Here is a 22,523-nt window from a genome sequence, read left to right as displayed (position 1 = left end):
TAATTTGGAATTTTTTAGTAGTAGCCACTCAGAAATTCTAGTTCATAAGCTGGTTGATATTTGCTACCGATCATTTTATTTTAAGCTGTTGTATATTGATGATATCATAGATGTAGGAAAGAAGTCTTCATAGTACGGTTTTGTGAAAGAAATGGAAGGATATTTTTCTTCTTTTATGATTTTTAAAAACCTAACACAGGTATTTATTCACCTGAATGTTTTATTTCTTCCTTTCTTAGGTACAAAATATTGATCCCTTAATTTTATCAAAGAACTTAAGGCTTATAAAGCCTTATTTTTTACCCATATTTTTTAGTGATAGATCATAATTATACATAATGGTGGGATTTGTTGTTACATAGTAAAGCCTTATTTTTTTAATTTAAAAAAAATTTTAGTTGTAGATGGACACAATATCTTTATTTATGTATTTTTATGTGGTGCTGAGGATTGAACCCATTGCCTCATGTTTGCTAGGCAAGCGCTCTACCACCGAGCTACACCCCCAGCCCCACAAAGCCTTATTTTTGAGGCATAGTTATAAGCTGATTTTGATATGGTATAGTTTGGGTAGAGTATTTTTGTTTCTGAGTAAAATGAAAGATTGGGGTAACTCCCTGACTACCCTGTAAAACAACTGAGTTTGGGGAAAGTTGCCATGTCACAAAAGTATATGATGGAATAGAGTTTTGTACCTAAGGACAAAATAAGAAGACCTTATCTTACAAGTGGACTGAGATTTGCCATACATTGACATGAACCTTTATGGGTCCTTTTGGTAGGAATTTAAAGAGGCGATGTCTCTTGATTTTATATGAAAGGTTTGTGGGTCTAGAGTGGAGAAATTAAAATAAGCTTCCAAATAACTTTTTTCCTTATGTCAAAATAGAAGCTCTGAATTTTTAAGCTTGTTTGTGATGGAACAAAGGGCCTGTATTTGTCAATTGAGGTACATCTTGTTTAACATTTATTTATTTATTTATTCATTTATTTATTTTGTTATCAGGAATTGAATTCAGGGGCACTTAAACCACTGAGTCACATCCCCAGCCCTATTTTGTATTTTATTTAGAGACAGGGTCTCACTGAGTTGTTCAGCGCCTCACAGTGCTGAGGTAGCTTTGCACTCAAAGTCCTCCTGTCTCAGCCTCTCAAGCTGCTGGAATTACAGGTGTACCACTGCACCCAGCTCATAATTTTTTGGTTTTTTTTTTTAAGGAAACTTATAGAATAGTTTTAGATTTATAAAAAACTACAAAGGTAGCATAGAGTTCCCATATATCCTATACCAAATTTCCCGTTATTACTGAACGTTAGTATGGTGCATTTGTCACATTAATGAACCAGTTTTGATATATTTTTAATTACAGTCCATATTTTATTCAGAGTTTTTCCTTTATGTCATTTTCTGTTCCAGGGTCCAATCCAGGATACCACATTATTACATAGTCACCATGTTTTAATTGTCAAAATCCATTTTTATTGTTAGTGCTGTATAAACTTCATTATATCTTAAAACACCTAGATTGACCAGGAGCTGAAAAACTTTTCTTGAAGGCTAATTGATCACCTAGTCCTAGCAGGTACGATAAATCAATGATCAAGGTCTTCAAATCAGTTTTTCCTCAGGATACTTCTTTGCTGCATGTGCAGCTTTATAGGCTTACTTGGATGGTCATTTTCCTGCTCAGATTTATTGGGGGGAGGTGGTCATTAAACCCTGGACAAGTTGATTAGACTATCCTGTGGATCAGCTGGGCCCACATGGCTTTGCACTGAGAGAACTTGCTTGCTGTTTCGGCTAAAACTTGAAGAGCTTGGAGTGCTTTTCTTTCTGTCTAGAGATGTGGCAAACAGAAAAGACTTGGAAACCATCTTTCCAGGCCTGTAGCATTGTCAATAAGGTCATTTTTTAGTAGTAGAGGGCTCTAGTTTACATTAGAAATCCCATAATATATCTGCTATTTATTTTTCTGTCAAGAGTAGTGAGTTAATCAGGTAAGAATCTTGAGGTGGTTCATATGATTTCATTGACTGGAATTTGGATCTTCCACCAAATATTAACTTTGTTATAAGCATCACCAACAGGTGGCAGCAGTTCCCCTGTATAAAAATAGAGTGGCCTAGGAGACCTGGTGGGGCAAGAATCTAGTCCTGGCTACTCTGGGAGGCTGAGATAGTAAGATCACTTGAGTCCAGCAGTTCAGGACCAACTTGGACAAAATGGTGAGACTCAATCTCAAAAAACAAACATATAAACACAGAGTGACCAGTTAAGCTAGAAATAGTATTTTGTTAACAGAAGCAGACTTAATTTCTGGGATTATAATTTTCCTCATTGTGTTTCATCATAGTATCTTTTATACCTTGGGAGACAGAATATAGCAATATCAGCAAGGCAGGAAGAGTAGTATTACCAAGAACTTTTAGGCCACTTAAAATTTACTTGATCCGTAGTTGCTATCTTATTCAATTGTTCCACAATGGCAAGTATTATGCCTAACAGGTACACATATCTTCAGCTACTAATGGAAGGCAATTAAGTTATTTATCAAGCTCCTGAGTAGGACCAAAGAATTGTACCAATGTGATGCCCACTGATGCTGGTTAAAAAGAAGAAGACAGTTTGTTCCCTAAACTTGGCTAAATAAAAATAATTGGTCAGCAGACCAGGATGAGGTTTTGTGGTTAGAAGGCTGGCTCTAGGAACTTTAGGGATGTTCTTCACAGATGTTAAGGTGCTTATCGACTTTCAGCACCCATAGTTTAGACTTTGTACAATTACTCGGTGGCTTGAAGATTCACCACTCCAAGCATTCCCATATTTCTCTGAGCCACAGGATGCTTTGGAGAAGATTGTGCACATTGAAAACTTTGTGAGATTCTGATGCTCATGTAGCTAGCAGAGTTAGCACAGTTATTTCTTTAACTTGCTTAGACTGTTTTATCCCGTTATAAAAACAACCCCCCAAAAAGAAAAAATAAACTTATGCAACGTAAAATTTTTAAAGCAATTATGTATCTTACTCTCAATCCATTCCACTTTTGCAACTTATTATACTTCCTTGAATAATTCACTCATTTAACAAATAATGAGCACCTCATAATGGGCCTATTTTTCTAGTTGCTGAGAACATAGCAATGAATAAAATGGATGTACTGTCCCTGCCCTTGTGAACTTAAATTCTGATGGATAGAGATGGACAATAGGCAAACTATATAGGTCACCAGAAGATAAGTATCAGTGGAAAGAAGTCAAGGAAGAGATAGGGAGTTGGGGGAAGCAGGGCAGTGCTGGATTTTTTTAAAATTTTTTATTTTTTTAAATTTATTTTTTATTTTTTGGTACCAAAGATTGACCCCAAGGGTGCTTAACCACTGAGCTACACCCCTAGCCCTTTTTTGGTGTGTGTTGTGGGCATATTGGGGATTTAACTCAGGGTCACTTGACCACTGAGCCACACCCCAAGTCCTATTTTGTATTTTATTTATAGACGGGGTCTTACTGAGTTGCTTAGCACCTCCCTGTTGCTGAAGCTGGCTTTGAACTCGAAAGCCTCCTGTCTCATCCTCTTGCCTCAGCCTCCCAGGCGGCTGGAATTATGGGTGTGTGCCACCATGCCAGGCACAATGCTGGAATTTTAAAGAGGGAAAAGACTTCTTTATAATAGCACAATGACAAAGGCTTGGCAATGTGGCTGTGACCCTTTTAGCTGCTTGGAAAGACAAAATTCCAGGTATAGACACCAGGGCAAATGCCCTTGGGATGGGGACACGTTAGAGGGCTCTAGGAACAATATAGTAAGCAGTAAGGGCTGAAATAGACCGAGGAAGGAAGAACAGTAAGAGATAGGACGTGAATGGGTAGTACTACAGACAGTTCCAGGGCTTGAGTGAATTTAGAAGACTTTGCACAGAGGAATAATATGGTCTGAGTTAGGTTTTAGGGGTGAGCAAGCTTAGAAATCAGTTAGGCCATTTGTGGCAACTCGGGTAAGAAGTACAGATGGATTGTGCTAATGTGCCAGCAGAATTTGGGGAATTGGATCCTGGCATGATGGCACATACTTATAATCCCAGGGCCTTGGGCAGCTCAGGCAGGAGGATCACAGGTTCAAGGCAGCCTTGTCATCTTAGTGAGACCCTGTCTGAAAATAAAAAGGGCTGGGTATATAGCCCAGTGGTAGAGCACTCCTGGTTTCAATCTTCAGTACCCCAGTAATACAAAAAAAAAAAAAAATTCTTGAGAATTAGATTCTGTACTTAGCTTGAAGGCAAAACTAATAAGATTTGCTCATAGACTTCATATGTATTGAGAGATAGTGAAGCATCAGGGTTGGTTTCTAGGTGTTCTGAGCAGTTGTGATGGAGAAGACTATGTAGACAGCATGGGTTTGTGGGTGAAGATTAGGAATTTAGTTGTGGGAAAGTATGTTGGAGATGCCTGGTAGTTATCCCAGCAGAGATGTTAGATAGGCAGGTAGAGATTCATGCTAGAGATAAAAATATTGGAGACAACATGTAGATGATCTTTGAAGCCAAGAGACTAGATGAGCTTATCAAAGGAGTAAGTTGTATATAGAGAAAGGGCCAAGGACTGGCCCAAATGCTAAGAGGCTGAGGAAATGAGGAAGAACCAGCAAAGGAGACAGGGAATGGTCAGGTCAGTAAGGGAAGGAAACCAGCAGTGTGTGCTGTCCTGGAAGTCAAGTCAAGTTTGAAGGGAGGAGTAATCAATTGTGTCAGATGCTGCACATAAATAATATGAGCTCTAACAATCAAGCAGTCAGTGTTAAGGTCATTGGGAGACTTTGATAGGTGCTGTTCGAGTGGAGGGGAGATGAAAATCTGGAGTGTATTTGAGAAAGAAAGGGATGTTCTCACAACAGGTAAAAAGCTAAACAAACTGAACAATTTCTAAAAAGGAAAGGGATGGGGAACAGTTAGCCTACCTAAGGCAGAAACTGCTAGAGCCAGTGATTGAATTTAAACCAATTACTGAGGACTGAGTGTGGACCACCTTGAGAATTAAAAACTGCGAGCCAGCTGGGCGTGGTGGCGCATTCCTGTAATCCTGGTGAGTTGGGAGGCTGAGGCAGGAGGATTGCAAGTTCCAGGCCAGCTTGGGCATATGGGTGTGTGTGGTGGTGGGAACTTGTGGACATTATTTTCTATTCTATTTTCAAGGTCATCAGTCGAGAAAAGCTGACGGAGCGGCTTGAGACCTTATGAATTGGTCTTCAAGGAGACTCAATGGAGTGGGCATGATTACTAGTCTGATTACCTGATGGCATTAGGGCTCCCTTGAGGTTCAAGTAACTCCATTCTGTTTTACTTACCCACTGTCTCATCACAGTCACAGAGTGCCTTGTTGACACTTAGGCAGGCTTCACTAGCATCTTGTCACACTAAGTTAGACTTCCTTCTTGGTAGGCTAGTGTGCTAACCCATCATCATGTAATATGCTACTTTCCTTGCTTCTCATGTATGATTGCTACTCTTGGGGAGCATGCTTCTTGTTCAGCAAACAGTGGTGCCTTCTATGGCACTGTTATGGTGCGGGATAGAGTAGGATTTAACAAAGTCTGCCTTCATGGAGCTTAAATTGAATGGGGAAATCCTGTCAGTAAATGGTTCTGAGAAAAAAGAGCAGGGCAGGGAGGGCAGGCTTCAGAGATTGCCACTTTGTATTGTAGGGTCAGGGAAGATCTAACAAATGGCATTTGAATATTTTCAGAGACCCGAAAGGAGGAGGAAGAGTAGGCCACAGCAGTGCATCTGTACTTATGAGCAGACTACATAGGGAGAAGGAAGGTGACACCTTTTTATGTCCATGCTGCCACTATTGACCAAATATTATACTTTAAACACATTCTATCCACACTTCCTGAAACACTACTCTTTGTACACTTAATACTACCTTTTCCCTTTTTGAGTATCAGACTTTCAGTTTTATAGATTCAACACGTCACTGTAGACTGTATTTAGTATTTTTAATCAAATTATCACAACCTGGTCAGTGGAGTCCAATTTAACTGGCTGTTTTGTCTTTTCAACACTACCTTAGACACCCCTGAAAGCACCCTTGTTTTCTTTTTCTAAATATTTATTTTTTGGTTTTAGGTGGACACAATATCTTTATTTTACATTTATGTGGTGCTGAGGATCGAACCCAGTGCCTTATGCATGCTAGGCAAGTGCTCTACCAGAGCCACAACCCCAGCCCAAGCACCCTTGTTTTCTAGCAACAAGATACTTCAGGTCCACCACCATGATCCCTGCCCCAAAACATATAATTAGGTCCTCGCCAACAAGCCTGGGGTAGATTCGAGGTTTAAACTGGCCCAGAGGTGCAAGTCCCACTTGATTCACATAAGTACTGGTATTAGAAGGATGATCCTGCTGTTGGGCCACCAGGGAAGCAGATTGAGATCAGATCTCTTCAAGGTCTCAAGTTCATACAGATGTCTCCAGTTTGGCTGTCATCTCTAAATCCTTTTTCTTTAAATTCTACTATAGTTAATTTTATCTTGACTGGATAAACAAAATGTGGTATGTCCACACAATGGAATACTAACAAAAAAGAATGGACAACTGCTGTTATGTGGACCACCTCAAAAAATATGCTTGGACTGGGGATACAGCACAGTGGAAGAGTGCTTAGCATGCACAAGTTCCTGAGTTCAATAACCAGCAACACAAAATACACATAATCACCAAAGATGTTATGCTGAGTCAAAGAAGTCGGACACAAAAGATGTCATAAATTCCATTTATATGAAATGTCTAATAAGGGTAGGGATATAACTCAGTGGTAGAGTATGTACTTAGCACATATATACAAGGCTCTAGGTTCAATCCCCAGCACTGCCTCCCTACAAAAATATGTCCAGGAAAGGTCAGTCTATAGACAGAGCATATCAATGACCACCTGGGACTGGAGGCAGAAGCAGGAGCTCTGTGGAATGATGAAGAGGATCACACAACTCCACACACCTAAAAATCAATGGATTTATATCAAGTGGATTTTACTGGCATGTAAATTATACTCCAATAAAATAAAAACCCTTCTTATTTATATGTCCTTAATTATATGACCAAAGATATTTCTTTACCTAGAACTTTAACACAAAAAAATTGTATTTTTGCATAACTTGCAGATACTTTTGCAGTGCGGGGGATTGAAACCAGGGCCTCACACGTGCTAGATAAGCACGCTACCAATGCTACATCCCCAGCTCCTATCATATTTTTAATAGCCATTATCCCTGCTTAAATCTCAAGTATAGCCACAATATGAAAATGTATTGCTCATCTGTTTATTCCCACCTTTTTTCACATAGGTGCTTCATTTTTATAAAAATCTTTTTTCACCCTGATGATTAAAGACCAACAGACTGTTGCTATGCTGGTGATCTTCCTGCAAGCTCTAGTAAGGACTCAGTGTGAAGCTTGGTTCACCAGCTACTTACAAAATTTATCAATTTTGGAAACAAAACTTCAGAAGACAACCTTCTGAACTTCGGAGGTAGAAATCCACAAATGACACACTTTATTGAAAATATTGGATTTAATAGAAAAAATCACATTGTAAACAAGTCCACTGATTGATTAGCTTAACACAGAATGACAGCACAATCACATATAAAAGCTAAAGAAAGAGATGCTGGTGCCAAAGGCAGCACTTTAAGAGAGGCCTGAGCCAGAATTTTCCCAGAAATAGGCAGCAGTAGCTTCAAACAGGCACAAGAACAGGGAGGCTGAGGCAGCAACCACTCCACAAAGGCTTAAGGGCATAAGAGGAAGACAGCAACAAAATATTTGGCAGGGAGGGCTGAAGGACAAATGGGCAAAGGGTTTTTGTTTTTTGAAATTTTTTGTGGTGCTGAAAACAGAACCCAGGGCTTCATGCACACTAGGCAAATGCCACATCCACAGCCCAGGCTTGTAATTCTTGATATTCTGACATCAGATCCTACCACACAAACCTGAGAGGGTTACAGGAGCAGGGTATGTTAAATGGGGCAACAATACTAAAAGTATCTGGTGTGTGGCCTTGGCACTTAACTCTGAGGGAGGCAGGAGAGTGTGGCATTTGAGTGTAGTGACTAAACTCAGAACTGAGCTGCTTTCTGCCCCAGCACCTTGTATGATCACAACCCTGAAGCTGTAGAAGTGTCTGTTGCCCTGGTGCGTCTCCTCCTTACTGATGAGTATGTAAGAGACCTCTGACAAAAACACAGGGCTCTAGAGGGAAAAGGTTTCTACCTCTCCTTTTGGGTCCCCAAAGGGAGAGAAGTTTGTCATGGATGGACCCCTGGAGGCTTTGGAGTTAATAGCACAAGCTACCTCTTTTAGCCCCAGCCACCCAAATCCTCCTCCAAGGAGTCCTCCCAGTTCATGGAAAAGCCACCTTGAGAGTAGAAAAACAACTAGGAGAAAGAGAGTAAGGAACAGTTTTCTTTCTGTGGTACTTGTTACTGACCAGAGAAGCTGCTACCTTGTATGTCATTTAGATATCAAGTTCACGCCTTAACCTGAAGCAGCAGTTCTCACCTAAGGGGCAGGCCTGAAGACTCCAAAGAGATTGAGTCCAAAATACACAAGCCCCTAATTCCCACCCCCTAATAGGTGCACATAAGGATAGAAATTCCTGACAGGAATGTGTTGTACACGTGAACAGTGGCTAAGGCAGAACAAAAAGCCAAGAAGCCCTAACATGAGTGTGGTGGACAGCAACATGATGGAGAACACTGTTCAGAGACTGTTTCTGATTAAGTTACATGTCATTCCACAGCTGAACTCCATTGACAAGGCTTCTAGCCTCGGAACCAAGAAGAGTAAATTCACCTACTTACTGCAGTAACCATACTGGACTAAAGAAAAACAATTCTGTTCTCCTAAAGAAAATTTCCTATGAGGTACTTGATAGTAGGTCCCAGCATAGGCTAATCACTGTATGGTTTCTTAGAAGACTGGCTTTTCTCAATTTCTTTCTCTTTGATACTGTACAGGGGGTCCACCAACTTGTTATGAACAAGCATTAAACCTATTAAAAAAAAAAAGTAGTTAATGCAGATAGAGGCAAGAGTTCCACGATTATCAACAAGAACTTCTAGAAGCTCTCCAATTTTATCCTAGAACTGACACTCTTATCTTTCTGATCTCCAAATCATAAAAACCTTAAGAGCAGGAAGAGTTTGTTACTCCCAGTGAATGCTAGAGTTCATGGAAGTTCCGTCAACACAACCACAAGGACAGCTGACTATTTAAAGGTTAATCTTTTCAACAAAGAAAAATTCCTAATTTACCTTCCTATTTATTAGATGAGAGTGTTCATGTAATTTGCCTAAAGCAGGAGGTGTACCAGGGATTGAAGCTCGGGCTTTACATGTGCTTGGCTAACTCCCACTGAGCTACACCCAACCCTCTAGTAAATATCCTTTTAAAGTAAAAGAAAGATCCTGTAGATCTTCACTTCAAGGCACTTCAGGACCTTGACTTAAGGGGAAAGATGTGTATGAGATCTAGACTGAGAACACCCAAGACTCAATGTCATCACAAGGAGATCACACACAGCTCTTTGACTAAAACTTTGGGTTTTTTTTTTTTTTTTTTTGCCTCCTCAGAGCAAACATCTCCAGAAGTTGACCCTTGCAGTCATGGATGGTAGAGAAATGACTGTATTGTGAGGCAGTAGAATCTGATTTTTGAGATTCTAGGTGTCCATTAAAATGGCCAAAGTGAGGGCTGGGAATGTAATTCAGTGGTGGAACACTTGTCTAGCATGTGGAGAAACTGAGTTCCATCCCCAGCACAGGAGAGGGGGTCGGGGGATTGAATGAGCCAGGTGTGGTGCCACACACCTGTAATCTCAGCAACTCAGGAAGCTGAGGCAGGAGGATCATAAGTTTGAGGCCAGCCTTAGCAACTTGGTGAGACCTTGATTCAAAAAATAAAAAGGGCTGGGGATGTACAGCTCGGTTATAGAGTGTGCCTGGTTCAATCCCCAGTACACAAAAATAAAAAAATAAAATGGCCATAATGAAAACAAAATCTATTCCTCATTCCTAGCATGCTTAGGCTTGACTACCTACTCCCATATCCACCCTCCCTCACCTTTGAAATACTTGACAGTCTTCACTTTCAGCTCCAAGGTGGCATCTTCATCACACACAAATACGGTGCAGGGATGCTGCTGGAAGGCAGACACAGTCCACATATGGTTCACCCCCTCCTCAATGGCCTTGTACAAAGCAAAAGCCTTGTGAGCGCCTGTGATGAGGATCATCACCTGGGGATGAGAAAGCAAGCCCATGATGAAGCAGCCCAGACAACAAATGCTAAAAAGATAATTTTTTTATTGCTAGCTCTCTATGTCTTATCACACAAACTCCTACCTTTTAGGAAAAGGAAATAAGGCTCCAGGAAGTTAAGTAACTTGTCCAGGGTCATTTGTGACTTGAGTCTATGCTCTTGACCACCACCACATGACAATGCCTCCAGACAATTTTAATGATAACTGTGAAGGTGCCCTGTGCCGTGCACAGGCCCACACGGGTCATCCCAATAGCTAGATCAGCTTTCGCAGTGTGTGAAAGAGGCCCCTGCCTGCACCAGCTACCCTGTGGTTTTGGAAACAATTCCAGGAGTTACCTGTGGGTCCCTTAAGGTTGAATCCCAAAAAGGGATTCCCTTAATTTGATCTCTTTCAGTTCATAGCATTTAACCTGACTTGAAGTGATACTTCTTGTTCATATAAAAGACAGTAGAGACTCCACCTAACAGTTCAATTATTAAGAGCATAAGTGCCAGAAAGTGATCCTAAAGAATTCAGCTCTACAGATATCTTTCCATTTTAATATACTTGTGCCATGGAGTTGTGAATAGAATTTTCTGTTCGTTCCTCTCTCTACTTCTCCCTCTCGCTCGCTCGCTCTCTCCCTCTCCCCCTTTTTAATAGTTTTTTAGTTGTAGATGGACACAATATGTTTATTTTTATGTGGTGCTGAGGATCAAACCCAGTGCCTCACAGTGTGAGGCAAGTGCTCCACCACTGAGCTACAGCCCCTGCCGCAACTCTCCCTCTCTTAAAAGAAGCATAGAGAGAACCCGACTGAAGTTCAGAACCCCTCAGCAACTCTAAGCTCATTTTAGAAGAGATTTTCCTGATTTCCAGCCCAGATCATTCCCCAGACCATATACCTTCACTAGATAAGGATGGCCCCCAAACAGAGCGACCAGCAAGCAGAGCGACCCCCTAGCTACTGATTCAGGGTTACCCAGTGGAAATCTAGGAGACATCATTCATTTCACAGAAATTCACTGTATAATTAGAAAACTTTTCCACTGACTTAGATGTTTGCTTATAGATCTTGGAAAAGAAATTTGAAGCTAAAATGTCTCCAGTCACTCACTGAATATATCTCACAAAGGAATAGAAAATATTTCTAAAATTCTAATGAAAGCAGTAAGGACGCTGGAACCACACAGAGACACACACACACACACACCCCAAATGATAACCAATTTTCTAGGAGAAAAACTCCCTAAATTCAGTTCAAGACACTTTTTTTTTTTTTTTGGTGGTACTAGGGATTGAACCCAAGGCTTTGTGCATGCTAGGCAATTGCTCTGCCACTGGCTATATCCCCAAAGCCTTAAAGACTTATCTTTTAATCACACTTCACTACATTTATTATTCCTGAGCACAGGGCCATAATCATCACATCCTTGGATTGCAGGAGAAGCATTCTTTCAAATAGTGACCAACTTCAGGGACACCTTCCACCCTTCTCAGTGCCTAGGCAAGTACAAATTCACATTCCCACATTAGTTGTGCTGGGGTTCTCTCTGCCTGTGAGAAGCATGGAAGTGGAACATCAGCAGAGGCCAAGATCAGGTAGCAGCCCCTGGTCAATTAGCCAAAGACACACAAAAACTGCTTACTGGATTTACCCGCACTGGGAACAATGATTACCTCCAAAGAAGGGAGAGAAACAGGACCAGCTCGGATTTTAGCCTTATTTATTACATAAGAATATGTTCAGCTGTATAGCTACAATTAACAACAAAAAGACAAGCCTACTGGCCCCAACTCTGACAAAGGCTGGTGGACCCCTGCACCCTTACCTCTCTAGCATCCATGACAGTGCCTACACCCACTGTCAAGGCCATGGTGGGCACCTTGGCAAGATCACCATCAAAGAACCTAGCATTGGCCAGAATGGTGTCCATGGCCAATGTCTTCACACGAGTCCTGGACACCAGGCTGGAACCTGGCTCATTGAAGGCAATATGTCCATCAGGGCCGATGCCTAGAGAAAGAGACAGCCACAACAGCTCTGTGAGTCCTAGGAATCCACAATTTCAAAACTGGACAATCTCTCCTTCTCTAACTAGGGTCTGGAAAAAAAAAAATCCTTGAAAACTATCTCCTCATTTGTACTCTTGAGGTACAACTCTGCCCCCTCCTCACCATTTCTATCTGAGGCACAGACACTGTTAATTTGCTTCCACCTTCAGGAAGCTCAGTAAGGGGCACTCCAAATAGCTCCTGACCCCCCATATTATTGAGAAGTATGACTTCTCTGACTCCTGTCTACAGGGAAAACACACCCAGCACCTAGACAGCGGCTGCCGAGTTCCTAAACCTCAGAATATGCAAGGTTTTTCCTCCCTATTCTTATAGAAGTTAGACCCAGAAAAAGCCCAATTTTATACCCCTGTGGGTGATGCCCAAGGTAGTAACATGTAGAATAGGAATAAGAACCTACGTAGGAATAAGAGCCTAAGCCTCAGAGGTAGATTCCCCAGGGTCCCACCTTCTCACTGCTCCTCACTGGCTGACCTTGATAAGTGACACAACTTCTCTTGGGTTCAGGTCCTATGGAGAGCATGCAAGGGCCATATGGAATCTTCTGAAACTACATGAGTCCATGATTTTAATGTTTAGGTAAATTACATGACTGATCCATAAAGCCTAAAGATTGGGGATAAAAGATCTGTGTCCAAATCTCAAACCTCTCAGTTTACATAAAGCATCAAAGTGTAGAAACAGGAGGTTCCATGATCACGGTTCCATTCTGAGCAACAGAGCCAGGGCTAGGACCCAAGACTCCCACTTTCTCTATGCCTTCCCTGCATCCACATGGTGATAGATGACCCCAGTGTCACAAGCACAAAGAGGGCTTCATAGGGACAGGCTTGGCATCATGTCCTTGCCATATGATCCAGCCGGCCTGGGCCTGGGCCTGGGCCTGGATGTGTGCTGAGGAGTGCTAAGCTCACCTCCGACAAACAGCTCGATCCCGCCTGCAGCCTTGATCTTCTGCTCAAAGGCATCACACTCAGCCTGCAGGTCAGCTGCATTCCCATCCAGAATGTGGGTGTTCTCTGGATGGATATCAATGTGCTTGAAGAAGTTGTTCCACATAAAGGAGTGGTAACTCTCTGGGTGGTCCCGAGGAAGGCCTGTGGGGTCACAGACATTTAGTCATACCCAGGCTGCGCTAGAGCTCTCCTCCCAAGGAAGATGCCAGAACACTTAGGGGACTGTCCATCAGAAAGCCCTGGACACCAGCCCCCTGCCTCCCATCCTCCTGGGACAGGCTGAGCTGGTGTCCGTTAGGTATCCACTGACTATGGAGCTGGGCCTGGGAAATCCCCTCATTCACAAGGGAATGACCATAGGCTGGAGGGAGGGAATACTCTGGGCTTCTGGAAGTAGCCTGGTCACCTGGGGTAGGACTGGGCTCATCTGGGAAAGGAAGCAAACATACCCCACCATTTATACCCTGCTCGACTTAAACCCCAACTTAAATACCAAGTGGCTGGAGAAAATTATCTCAGGGCTTCTCAAAATGTATTTGTTTTTTTTTTTTTTTATCCAGAAAGAAAACTAATGTTTAAAATAAATGGTTAATGTTGAGCATTAAGAATATTTAAATTCAAGCCAGCTGTGGTGGCCTGTGTCTATAATCCCCGTAATTCAATAGACTGAGACAGGAGGATGGTAAGTTCCAGGCCAGACTCAGCAACTTATCAAAACTCTATCTCAAAATAAAAAGGGCTGGGGATGTAGCCCAGTGGTAGAGTACCCCAGTACAAAAAAAAAATTAAAATCAGCCTTAAACATGAGAAAATCCAACACAGTGCTACAACATGGGATGAATCTTGAAGACATTCTCCTAGGTGAAAGAAGCCAGACATAAGATGTCAAATACTTTATGAATCTACTTATATGAGGTATCTAGGGAAATCAAATTCACGAAAGCAGAAAATAAAATGGTGGTTCCCAGAGCCTGGGGAAAACAGGAAACAGGGAGTTGTTTAATGGAAACAGAGTCTCAGTTTTATGAGATGAAAAGAATTCTGAGATTGGTTGCACAACTATGTGAATGTACTTACCACTATCATAGTGTACACATAAAAGTGCTTAAGATGGTGTGTGTGTGTGTGTGTGTGTGTGTGTGTGTATATATATATATATATATATATATATTTTTTTTTTTTTTTTTTTTTTTTGCGATGGGGTCTTGCTATGTTGCCCAGGCTGGCTCAAGTGATCCTCCTGCCTTAGCCCCTAAATAGCTGGGACTACAGACTCAAACATCAACCTGGCATTTGAGAAGGCAAATTTTATGTTGTATATATTTTATTACAATCCTTTTTAAAAGAACATTTAAAGTGAAGCTACTATAATATGGGGAAGTGGGGAACAGAAAGGTAATAGAAGACCAAGCCTCAGCTCCCCTCCAAGTGTACCCGGCAGAAAGGAGAGCTAAAGGAGCCAGGCATGGTGACGCACACCCAAAATCCCAGGGACTTGGGAGGCTAAGGCAGGAGGACTGCAAATTCAAGGCCAGCCTTGGAATTTAATGAGACCCCCATCCCCAAAATTAAAAGGGCTGGGGACATAGCTCAGTGGTAAAGCAATCCTGAGGTTCAATCCGCAGTCTCATACACACCAAAAAAAAAAAAAGAAAGAAAGAAAGAAAAAAGGGAAGTAGAGGATGCACACTAGAGAGAAAATATAGACAAAGAATCTTCGAACCACCCCAGCCAAGATTCTACTTGCATGCATTTGTTCCAGAAAGAAATAGCACTGAGCTGGGAAGCAGACAAAGGGGAAGGAAGTACCCTAATATTAAGTATTCATTAAATGTTTACTATGTGCTAGAAGCTTCCATATCTGTGAGTATCATAATGCTTACAACCCATGAGGTCATCTTTATTAACTTCATTTTATAACTCAACTAAACCAAGGCTGAAAGTGAGAGGTTATCAATAACTGAGCCTATCACCAAATGTCACTGGTTCCTTGAGATGCTCCCATTTCTCTCCAGAGGTGAGCCTCTGAAAGAAGAGCATGACTCCTGGAATCAGGTTAGAACCCTGAAAGAGAAAGACTTACCCACATACTCATCCATGTTGAAGGTCTTCACATATTTAAAGGACAGGTCTCCATTCTTGTAGTACTCAATCAGTTTCTTATAGCAGCCAAGTGGGGTGCTCCCTGCAAGAGGAAAATTAAAAACCTATCCAAATCAGATAGTCATTCATATTTTCAAAATCCATCAACAGCTTCTCATTTCACTATCAGTGGTAACCCATCCTTACAAAGGCTCCACATTATTGGGCCCTTGGCTACCCCTCTGCATACCTTATCTTGCACGAGTCACTTTACCTCAGGGCCTGTGCACATGCTATTCTAATGGGAATACTCTTCAGGTATCTGTACGGCTAACTCACTTCTTCAGGCCTCTCCTCTGTTACTTTCTCAGAATGGATTTCCCTGCCAATATATCCAACATGGCAAACCTCCATCTAAATACTCCCTAACCTTCTTTCCTGCTTCATTTTTCTCCCTCCTCCTTATTGCTGTCTAACATACTCCACACTTTGCTAATTAACTTGTCTATCTCTCCCACTATAATTTAAGCTTTGGAAGACAGGAATTAATAACAAACCCTTTTGTTTGTTGCTGCATCCCCAGAGCTAAGAACTGCTTGGCTAACAGAGACACTTAATAAACATCTGCTGAATGAATGACAATGGAAACTCCCCCAGTCCCACCAAAAATAATCGACTGGTCCCTATGACAAGGAACCCACTTGGAAATGCTGTGCTGTTTAAAATGTGACAGGCAGCAAGGGGTCTGGTTCTGAAGGGCCTTCAATGCCACTCTGCAGAGCTTGGATCTGATTGTGTGATAACCGGAATTAGCAATGAGTTGCCTGACACAGAAGCCAGACTGATCAGGTGGAGGCTGGCTCACTCTAGATAGGAGACAGGATGTTAATACAACTCCAACAGGGTTGAGCCACAGGTGGTTTCACAAGGTGCAGGCAGATACCACTCTCACAGGGCTCCAATGCAGAGTTCAGCAAACTTTGGTCCACAGGCCAAATTGGGCCTGCTGCCTATTTGTATGAGTTCATGAGTTAACTATGGTTCTTAGGTGCAGTGACACACACCTGTAAACCCAGCAATTCAGGAGGCTGAGGCAGGAGAATCACAAGTTCAAGGCCAGCTTCAGCAACTTAGCAAGGACCTAAGCAATTTAGTGAAACCCTGTCTTAAAATTAAAAAAAAAAAAAAAATAATAAGGATAGGGGATGGAACTCAGTGTTAACATGCCACAGGGTTCAATCCCCAATACAAAAAGGAAAAAAAAAATTAAGAAGGAATAGTTTTTACATTTTAAAAATCAAAAGAATGGTGCATGCCTGTAATCCCAGCTCAGGAGGCTGAGGCAGGAGATTGCAAGTTCAAAGCCAGCCTCAGCAACTCAACAAGACCCTGTCTCTAAGTTAATTATAATAAAGGGCTGGGAAGGTGGCTCAGTGGTTAAGCACCCCTGGGTTCAAGTCCCAGTACCCAAAAAAAAAAAAAAAAATCAAAAGAATGTTTTGCAACATATGAAAACTTCAGTGTCTATAAGTAAAGTTTTACTGGCACACAGCCAATAAAAGTCACCAACCTATTATTGGTAGCTTTCATATTCCAGTGACAGAGTTGTGTAGTTGCAACAGGGAAGTCTAAAGTAATTTACTGTTTAGTCATTTACAGAAAAAGTTTCACAGCCCCTACTCCAGTGGATGAGTCAGGTAAGACCCATGGGGCAAATCCACCCACCTGTGAAAGAAATAATTAGGACATTCAGCTTGAGAAGCTGGAGTCAAATTATCTTCCTATAAAGGCAACATTCTGACCTTTTTCAAAAGAAACTAGGACTTTTTCCACTTAGATCTTGTGCATAATTAAACCTTACAGAAAATTATTTGAATAACTATCTTCTCAATTCTCTCAGGAATGGTACTTAGCTAGCATCCCCCAAATACACGTAAGAGAAACTAATTCTTTTCTTAAAATGCATGCTTTAAGGAATCAGGACTTAATTCTGCTAAGGCACCCTGAATGCCTTAATAGAGCTGACTTAGGATGTAGCCTAAAATCAAGTTCTTCCTGTCTAACTGTTCCAAGATTCTATAGGAACTATAGGCAACAACCAAACCAACCCATAAAGAAAGCCAGGTCCTCTGTTCTGTATGTAGAGTGGGCTCTGGTGTTCTCTCATAGCACCAATACCTTAAGTCCTCCTGTAAGTCCCTGGGCTGAAGGAGCCCAGAACCTGGCCCCTTAAAACCCTCTGATCCCACCGTCTCCATTCCACAACACACCAGTGGGGAGTCCCATGGTGAAGTACTTGTCTGGTCCTGGGTTAAACTGGATGATGCGGTTCCTGATGTATTTGGCCGCCCACTCACTGGCCTGTGAATAGTGCTCCAGGATGATGAGCTTCATCTTGTCCTGCAATGGGTAGATGAGATGAGAAAAAGAACCAATGGCCCTCACTTTGAGTTCAGAGGAATAGGCTAGGCTGGGCTGGGCACCTCTTCCACCCACCAGGAGGCGCTATTATGAGGGTAGACCAGGGTTCTCATCTCAGCTCCATTTACCAATGGTAGGAACTCATAAAGTGCCCGCATTCTATGAAGGCATTTCCTATGTAAAAATGGGCACAGCAGACAGGGAATAACAAATGAGAAAATGCTGGTAAACCCCACAGTATGTTGGCGATTATTCTCTTCTAGCTTGACTCAGTTCCCCTCCCACAGCCCTACAGGCTGGATACTCCACCCCATAGTCTTGCTCAAGAACTAGAGAAGCCCTAGGATCATCTTGGGCCAATGGAACAGGTGAGGGTGATGCTTTGCCTGGGGAGGTGTGTTCTTATTCAGCACTCGAAAAGGGGTACTCTCATCGACCGCCTTGCTTGGGGAACACTGTTGGGTCCTCAGTTTCCCCCAAAGCACAATCGGGTAAAGGTATCACTCCGGAAGGAAGGCACCCCCAGCACGACAATCAATGGTGGGGAGGCCGGAGAGGGGGGTCGCCCGCGCGGAGGTGGTGGGGTTCAGTGTCCCCCCCACCCAGGTTACGACTTCGTCTCTCCCTCCAGCCCTCCTGGAAGGGGTGGAAGCGGTTCGCCGGGCCGCGCCTGGACGCGGGGGAACTGGGACAACGCCGGGACCCCTGCCCACCAGGAGGGTCCCGCCCTCCCCGCTCCCCACTTACGCACACGCCTCCAGAGGCTGCTGAGGCGACTGAGCCGGCCGCCGGGCCTCGCTTTGGTCACGTGGCCGCGGTCACGCGGTGTGCGCGCCGCCCCGCGGGCTGACTCAGCGGGCCGGCCCCCAGGCTCGACTTTGGCCAGCCCAGGACCTCCACCACCACCAGCTAACGTGGGCCTGGAGCGAGCCAAGCCGAAATGGGCTGTGGGAAACACACTTGCGGGGTCAGGGCCTGATTTTGCACAGGAGGAGAGACTTGGAGGCGCCAGGTCCCTGGCTAGTAGGAGTCTCTTGGCCCCGTGCCCCCCCCCCCTTAGTGCGGGGATGGGAGGCCCCTGGGTTGGCCTGATGCTGCCCTGGCGCTGCCCGCTTTTAGTGTAGGTGGGATCTGTTGAGCTAGGTGCTACATTTTTGTTTTAAATATAACTGGGCTTTTTTTGTGTTGTTTTTTTGTTCCCTTTAAGATCAAACTTTGCAACAATATATACTAGACAAAGGGGCAGGAGCAGGAGGGGTGGCATGAAGGGTGGCATTGTTAGACCAGGAGGCAAGAAAAGACCACTGACTCCAATTAAAATCAAATTAAAGCAAGCTTATTATTTGCACCTGCAGGGCTGCCTCTTCCCACAAAAACCTCCGGAATAAGACAGCAGGGCAGCTTTCTTGCAGCCCAACTTTACAGAAAAGTGGGGTTACAGATAACAAAAAAAAAAGGCTAGTTTACATTTTTGTTGGCCCTGATATCAGAACTTATGAAGGTCATCAGAGCCTCAGAGAGGGTCGGTATCTGGCCAGGGGAGGCCAAGATTTATGAGGCCTCACAAAAGTTTCAGAGAGGGCTACTATCTGGTCAGAGAGCCAGGCATGGGTGAGTTCGAGGCACGGGCAGGCATTCCAAGCAGGTTCAGAATTTGCAGTAGTTTATAATAAAGCCGAAATTATCTTTTCATGGCTTTGTGGTGAGATGGCTCCCAATTTTAAGAGAAAATCAGGTTGGGTCTATCAGCACTTGTTATCCAAGCACCTGAAGCAAGAGGATTGCAAGTTCGAGGCCAGTCTTAACAACTTAGCAAGACCTTGCCTCAAAATAAAAGAGACTGAGGATGTAGCTCAGGGGTAAAGCACCCCTGGTTTCAATCCTAACAGAAAAGGAAATCCGAGGAACAACAAAAAACAAATGCAAAAAGAAAGAAAAAAGCAGGACCTTGCTCTAACTACCCACACCAAAGTAACCGTTGCTAACAGGTAGAGGACGTTCTAAACTGTTTTTCTAAAAATATGTTTACATTTATTTTACTATGTGCACACAGTAATATGTGTGTGTACACCAAGGGTAAGGTATTTGACCTGCACTTAACTCTCATTGACTTCCAGTGAGGTAGGTTTGCTATTACTCTCTTATAGATGAGGAAACTGAGGCTTAGAGACATTCACTTGGTCAGGGCACAAATGACTTGCTAAGATTTGAGATCAGGCAGATCTTCCGGACGCTGAAGCCTTGCTTTTCACCACTAGCCTGCATTGCCTCCCAACTTCTATGACAGCAGATTTTGTACACCGTATGTGCCAACAAGAGAGTCATCTTATTCTTTCAAGTTAACATTTCAGTGTACCAGACTTCTGAGGGCATTTGGGAATCCTCCATACAGAGATCAGGATGAAAGAATAAGTGGTCATTAGTAACACCTGCCATTATGTAGGGCTTTGCCAAGAACTTTGGTGCCCATGGTTTCATATGATCCCTCTCAATAGGCAGATATGATCACAATCATTTCATAGATGTGGAAAACGGGGCTCAGAGGAGGTATATGGTCTCACAGTCTGGGACACTCTAGACCATGAGCAGCTCTTAGGAGCTGTAGCCACACCTCCTGAGTCAGCTTAGGCCTCCTCCAGTAGTCAAAGGCCAAAGGAATCCTGGCTTTGCATCCCTGATGACTGCATCTTCTTTCCTCAGTGGAGGAGCCACATTCTGCATTTCTCTTGACTCTGCTTACTGTGGACAGCCCCAGGGGTTCACTTGCTCCTGGGCCCAGCTGCAGCGCTAGGCTAGCTGATAGGGGTAGGTTTCAGCTGCTGAGAACCTGTAGACCTTGATGAGACCAGAGATGGTGGAACTGATACCTTTATAGATTGAGGAACTTGTTTTTTGGCCTCATTATTGGTATAGTTTTTATTTGTTTATTTAAAAAGTCAGCCAAATCTCATCTCAGTCCGGGTGCTGTGGTGCAGGCCTATAATACCAGCGGCTTGGGAGACTGAGACAGGACAATCGCCAGTTCAAAGCCAGCCTCATCAACTGCAAGACACTCGGGGACTCACTGAGACCCTGTCTCTAAATAAAATTCGAAATAGGGCTGGGGATGTGGCTCAGTATCCCTGAGTTCAATCACCAGTACAAAAAAAAAAATCCCATCTCAGCATGAGGATTGCAGATGTTTCACAATGAAGTACCAGCCCCAATCCCCAAACACACCAGGTAACACAGGCCTGTCTGCAGCTGCTTCCAGATCTTTCCAAGAAAAGCCCCGTCTCTTAAAAAGTTCTCACTTCCTACAACAGTCACTAGTATGGCAATATGTAAAAACGTGGATGTGTAACCAATGTGATTCTGCAATCTGTATACGGGGTAAAAATGGGAGTTCATAACCCACTTGAATCAAATGTATGAAATATGATATGTCAAGAGCTTTGTAATGTTTTGAACAACCAATAAAAAAAAAAATAAAAGATAATGATGTCCAAAAAAAAAAAAGTTCTCACTTCCTGAGCCAGGCCTGATGGCCTGTAATCCCAGTTACTTGGGAGTCTGAGGCAGGAGGATTGTAGGTTCCAGAACAGTCTCTGTAATTTAGCAGGACCCTCAGCAACTTAGTGAGAGCATAATTCAAAATAAAAAATAAAGAGGACTGAGGATGTTTATTTAAAAACTCAGTGAAAAAGTGCTTCTGGGTTCAATCTTTTGTACCAAAATAAAATAAAAGGGCTGGGAATGTAGCTCAGTGGTAAAATGATCCTAGGTTCAATCCTTGGTCTCAAAAAAAAAAACAAAAACAAAACAAAACAAAACAAAAAAACAGTTTCCATCTCCCAATAGCACAAGGCTGAGGAGTAAGCCTTCAATATCATGGGATTCTCAGGAACATTGACAACCCAAACAAGGGATATAGCTGAATGGTAGAGTATACTTACCTAGCATGCATGCCCTTTATACTTTATACCACAAAATAAAGTATAAGGGTCTGAATTATAGCACTATCCTAGGTTCCCCCAATCTCCTACATTTTTTTTTTTTAAATTAGTATACATCAAGATTCACTCTTTGGGCTGGAGACTTAAACTCAGTGGTAGAGCACTTGCCTAGCATGAGTGAGGCCCTGGGTTCAATCTCTAGTCTTGGAAGTGGGGGGAAAAAGATTTGCTTTTTGTGCTATAAAACTCTGAAGATTTTTGATAAATGCATAGTGTCATGTGTCTACAATTACAGTATCATATAGAATAATTTCAATGCCAAAAAAAAAAAAAAAATCCATTCTGCACCTAATGAATTTTCTGAACTCCTGGCAACCACTGAACTTTTTATCATCACTATAGTTTTACCTCTTCCTATCATGTTCATCCTTTCACCTGTAGATGGATGTTCAAGTTGCTTCCAGCACTTGGGTATTGCAGAATTTCTTTTAAAGGGGGAAACAAGAACAAATTTAGTTATCTTAGGCTCCACCACAAGGGACAGACAATATAACACTGCCTTATTGAGTGGTTCTAACATTAAATGGGAAAGTAGGTCAGAGCTACGGAGAGCCACATGGGGCAGGACAGGACAGATACAGGTGGTGTGCTGGGGAAAGAACTCTAGAGCCACATGGCCTAGCTTTGAATCCCAGCGCCACTGTTATAGGAGACAGATAAGGCAGGGCACCGAAGATATCAGGAAACCTTTTG

The 22,523-nt window shown here is 42.7% G+C and overlaps 1 protein-coding gene and 1 long non-coding RNA gene across 3 annotated transcripts; one reads left to right on the top strand and one right to left on the bottom strand.

Moving 5' to 3' along the window:
- The first annotated feature begins 349 nt into the window (after positions 1 to 349).
- LOC139705772 (uncharacterized) lies at positions 350 to 7,074 on the top strand. Its single transcript, XR_011707593.1, has 2 exons — positions 350 to 1,583; positions 5,188 to 7,074. It is a non-coding gene; the product is annotated as an uncharacterized lncRNA (long non-coding RNA).
- A 477-nt stretch (positions 7,075 to 7,551) lies between these two features.
- On the bottom strand, positions 7,552 to 18,638 carry Gnpda1 (glucosamine-6-phosphate deaminase 1). 2 transcript variants are annotated; one of them, XM_027927753.2, is made up of 7 exons: positions 18,583 to 18,638; positions 17,685 to 17,814; positions 15,416 to 15,517; positions 13,291 to 13,473; positions 12,133 to 12,317; positions 10,120 to 10,294; positions 7,552 to 9,049 (listed from the first exon to the last, which is right to left on the bottom strand). In XM_027927753.2, exons 2-7 carry the CDS (start codon positions 17,806 to 17,808, stop codon positions 8,949 to 8,951), a joined length of 870 nt encoding a protein of 289 aa, XP_027783554.1. In that variant the 5' UTR covers positions 17,809 to 17,814; positions 18,583 to 18,638; the 3' UTR covers positions 7,552 to 8,948. The 2 variants fall into 2 exon arrangements, with proteins under 2 accessions (XP_027783554.1, XP_027783555.1); XM_027927754.2 differs by having other exon boundaries at positions 18,587 to 18,624.
- Between the last annotated feature and the right edge of the window lie 3,885 nt (positions 18,639 to 22,523).

Source organism: Marmota flaviventris, chromosome 5 (genome assembly GCF_047511675.1).
Source record: "Marmota flaviventris isolate mMarFla1 chromosome 5, mMarFla1.hap1, whole genome shotgun sequence".
Taxonomy (NCBI): domain Eukaryota; kingdom Metazoa; phylum Chordata; class Mammalia; order Rodentia; family Sciuridae; genus Marmota; species Marmota flaviventris.
Note: the sequence above shows the minus strand (reverse complement) of the source record. Positions and strands in the feature narration are given on the sequence as shown.